The 4,335-nt window shown below is 51.1% G+C and overlaps 1 protein-coding gene across 1 annotated transcript in view; it reads right to left on the bottom strand.

The window, feature by feature from the left end:
- Positions 1-2,339: 2,339 nt before the first annotated feature.
- ZBTB45 (zinc finger and BTB domain containing 45) overlaps positions 2,340-4,335 on the bottom strand; it is a 7,696-nt gene continuing 5,700 nt past the window's right edge. Inside the window, exon 2 of the mRNA XM_015425801.1 lies at positions 2,340-3,086. Within this exon, the coding sequence (XP_015281287.1) occupies positions 2,539-3,086 (548 nt within the window). The 3' untranslated portion in view covers positions 2,340-2,538. The remainder of the gene's footprint in view (positions 3,087-4,335) is intronic.

Below are 4,335 nucleotides of genomic sequence, written 5' to 3'. Positions count from 1 at the left end.
CTATTGTTGATTTTAGCTCCATTATCAGGCACTCTGGGGCCCGATTCCAAGCCACCCTCATGCCATAGTCCTAAATTGACACAGCCTCAGTTGAGTCATTGTCTGAGCCAGCAGTTGGAGTATCAGACTAGGTTCTAGGAGACCCAGAATCCCTACTCTGCCATGGATACTCGCTGGGTGACCTTACGCCAGGCACACACTCTCAGTCTAACTTACTCCACAGGGTTGTTTTTGTGTGGATAAAAGCAGGGATGGGGACAATGATGCTGTATGCTGCTTTGGATCCTGCCCAGGGGGGAGAAAAGCCAGTGGGCAAATAGTGGATCCTCAGAGCCATTTCAGGTCCAGCACCTCCCCTCTCCTGGCCCTGACTGAAATGGGGCACCCAGCCAGCTGATAATCAAGTTATTCAAAAAATAAAAACAAAGAATCCCTTTCGGTCTCTTGCAGGGAGCTTTTTATGTAAAGGCGCATTCGAAAATGGCTACTGTATCTCAGAGCATCTGCTTGGTGGTGGGGGAAGAGATTGGATTTATACCCTGCCCTTGGCTTGGAGTCTCAGAGCGGCTTACAAACTCCTTTCCCTTCTCCTCCCCACAACAGACACCCTGTGAGGTAGGCGGGGATGAGAGAGGTCTGAGAACTGTCCTTGAGAGAACAGCTCTGACAGGACTATGGCTTGCCCAAGGTCATCCAGCAGCTGCAAGTGGAGGAGTGGGGAATCAAACCTGGTTCTCCCAGATTAGAGTCCGCACACTTAACCACTACACCAAACTGGCTCATGATATGCAGAAGGTCCAGGTTCAATTCCTGGCACATCTCTACTTAAAAGGATCAGGGATGGAGGAGGAGGATTTTTACCCTGCCTTTCCCTCAGAGTCTCAAAGCAGCTTACAATCTTCTTTCTCCTCCCCTCCCCACAACAGATACCCTGCCAGGTAGGTGGGGCTGAGAGCTCTGAGAGAACAGCTCTCAGAGAACTATGACTGGCCCAAGGTCACCCTGTTGGCTTCATGTGGAGGAGTGGGGACTCAAATCCGGTTCTCCAGATTAGAGTCCACCACTCTTAACCACTACACCAAAGACCTCTAGATGAGACCAAAAGAATTGCTGCCAATCAGAGCAGACAAGACTGACCTCGATAGACCAAGGGTCTGACTCAGCAGAAGGCCAACTTCCTGTGTTCATGGGACCCGCCCCCTGCAGTCTGAAGTCTACCGCTTTCGAAACTGAGACATTTCTCAGTCTGCAGCCCACGTTGGTTCACCAGATTCTTCGGCCAAGGAGTGAGCCTTTGATCCCGTGGATGGTTTTCCAAGAATCTCTGCAAAATGTCCTACAGTTTCAGCAATTCACATATGCACTGTTTTATTTAATACTGGGGAAAGGCCAGGCAGAGAAGAAAGGCTCGACAGAAATGTAAATGTCTGTATACATCCACGGAAACAATCATTTTGACAATGTGCACCAGGAACTGCTTTAAGATGGTTAGCATAACATTCCTACGCTTGGAATCCTTTAAAAACTCATCTCCTTGTTAGGTGTTTCTGATCCTGAATGCCAAAGCTAGGTAGGAGGTGGCTTTACACTGGCATCTCTGACATTGCTGTGGATGTCGTCCTGTCCCTGCCCCTGGTCACATCTCTAACAGCTAGTGCCAAAGAGGAAGGGCTCCGCAATGGATAGAGTGTCGTATGGCGAGTTCTTGGCTGAAAATCCGCAGTCATCCATGAAGGGTGGTCTTTGGCAAGTCATGATAACTCTGTCCTTTATCTACATCACAAGGGTGTCAAGAGGATAGCACGAGATAACCTTCGTGTATCTGCCCTCCGTAGGGCCACAAACCTCACTAATAATGAGACACACTCCCTCCAGCCTCCCAGACAGGGATGCCAGCCTCCAGGTGGAACCGGGGGGGGGACCCCCCAGAATTACAGCTCATCTCCAGACCAGTGTTCCCTCTAAACTGAGTTAGTGTGAGCTAGCTCAGGTTTTTAGCCTCTGGCTCACACATTTTTGCCTTAGCTCAGGAAGGATGGCTCCAGAGCAAACTAATTTATGCAGTAGCCAAATGGCTGGCTCACAACTTTAATGCCAGTAGCTCACAGAGTAGAATTTTTGCTCACAGGACTCCGTCACTTAGAGGGAACATTGCTCCAGACCACAGAGACCAGTTCCCCTGGAGAAAATGGATGCTTTGGAGGGAGGACTCTATGGCCTCGAACCCCACTGAGGTCCTCATCCTCCCCAGGCCCCATCCCCAAATCTCCACGAGTCCCCCCATCTGGTAGCCCTACCCTACCCTGCCCTGCCCCCCGCTCCACCAGTAGCCGGGGGGGACCTGGCAACCTGACTCCCAGACCCTGAAAAAGTCTGCCTTGCAACAGGAGAAGTCTTGGCCCTGTATCGGAAACCTCTGCAGTTTGCAGGATGCTGGGCACCCTTCCCAATTTGACGAATCAAGGCATGCCTTGATGCTGCCTGTCTGGACAGTGAGGACGGGCAAGGTCCCTTCATAAAGTGGCAAAGCGGAACTTCCTAGGCGGTGTGAGTCTGTATGGATGCCTCCGCTGCTGGGTCCCCTTTCCAAGCAGTAACTGGCCCTTCCCCAGTAGCTTCCCCCTTCCAGGCCACCAAGCTGCCTTCACCAGAGACTGGGTCCCCCCCTTTCCACGCTGTGATGGCACTCTCGGAAGATGGCTCTCCTGTTTTCCATGTGGCGGCGATGGTCCCCTCGGTGGAGGCGGCGGCGATGCTTGGTTTGTCCTTCCAGTCAGTGGAGGAGGAGGAGGCGGCAACAATGGCTACCGGGGCGTCGGGCTGCCCGCCCTTCCAAGCCGTGTGGGTGGTCATGTGGCGCTCTAACAGGGTGCGGTGGGAGAAGTACTTGTTGCAGATGCAGCATTGGAAGCGTTCGGGGCGGTGGGTGCGCATGTGCACGTTGAGGGAGCTCTTCTGGGTGAAGCGCTTGCAGCAGATGGAGCACTGGAAGGCGCGCACCCCCGTGTGGGTCACCATGTGCTTGAGCAGGTAGTCTCGCAGCGAGAACGAGCGCCAGCAGATGCTGCACTGGTGGGGCTTCTCGCCTGCCAGAGAAAGGAAAGCAGGAGGTCAGCACAAAATGTGGAGGAGTATCTGCCCCAGAAATTGGACTGAGGCTACATCCCATCTTTGAGAACATAAAAGGGTGGCCATACCAGATATTGATTACTAAAATTCCCTGAGGAGCACAAGCTGAAACCCAACGGGCTTGTACAAAACATAAGAATACAGACACTGGGTTGGATCCAGCCAGATTTTCAGCCCAACTGTCCTCCTTATTACAGCCCTCTGTCCCACATGGCTTTTGTCAACACAAGTCCCACGATCCCTACCACAGCCTTGTGGGAAGGTCATTGGGGACCCTTTCTCCCCTCTTCTCCAGTGGAAAAACTGGTTGGTTATAACCCCTGGTTTCAATGCTATATCCATATTACGATTCATTCTGCTACATAATGCAAAACTGTGATTCAATTCAGTTTCACTACATTTGTCCAGATGCAAGCCAGTCCAATGAGGGAAGCTACAGCCTGTCAAACCAGGATCTGAAACCCTTTTTCAAAGTTGGTTCATTGACCACGGTTAGCTTTAGCTGTGATTTTGCAGGACACGTGAACTCTGACGTCCAGGCCTAATTCCTGACTCGTTTCCTGGAGCCGCCACAGCACATCCCCCAGCTACAGAGGCCAGAGCAAAGGAGACAGAATCAATATTTTTCAAAGCCGACCCGGATCTGAGCAGTCATCCCAGAGCCAAATCCTGGTTTTGCAAACCGACCATAGTTAAAAAATAAACCACTGGGTTGGATCCAGCCGGCTTTGCCCAGTTCTCCTCTTTACTCCAGCCCCTGTCCCACCTGGCTTTTGTCCATGGAGGTTCCATGATCCCCAGCGTAGCCTTTTTGGTTGGTCAAAGGGGTCTCCCCTCCCCTTTTCATCCGCGGAAAAACCACATGGATTGAACCTAATGCCTTTGTGCAATCGCCTCAACTAAGCCAATGTTTGACATTAAAGGCCTATGAACTCCTGGCTAAAGCCAGTTAGTTCCAGTTTTGCTGCTTGCGTGAGGCATACGGAAATGCTGGATGTTTTGCCAAGTCCACGAGGTCTTAAAGGTCTCCAATGTAGAAGTGCACCTGAGAACATGTATTTTTTTGTTGCTAGGAACAATTGTCATGAAATACAACTTTGTATTAAGACGAACCAAAACACCCGAAAACCACAAGCAAGGATTTGAGTTCCAGGAGTCTCCATTAAGTTGTTTTCTCAGCACAAAACCCAAAAAGGGGTAGAGGGA

The sequence above is a fragment of the Gekko japonicus genome, unplaced genomic scaffold, assembly GCF_001447785.1.
Source record: "Gekko japonicus isolate JY-2015 unplaced genomic scaffold, Gekko_japonicus_V1.1 scaffold1967, whole genome shotgun sequence".
NCBI classification, from domain to species: domain Eukaryota; kingdom Metazoa; phylum Chordata; class Lepidosauria; order Squamata; family Gekkonidae; genus Gekko; species Gekko japonicus.
This window is presented reverse-complemented; position numbering and strand designations above follow the sequence as displayed.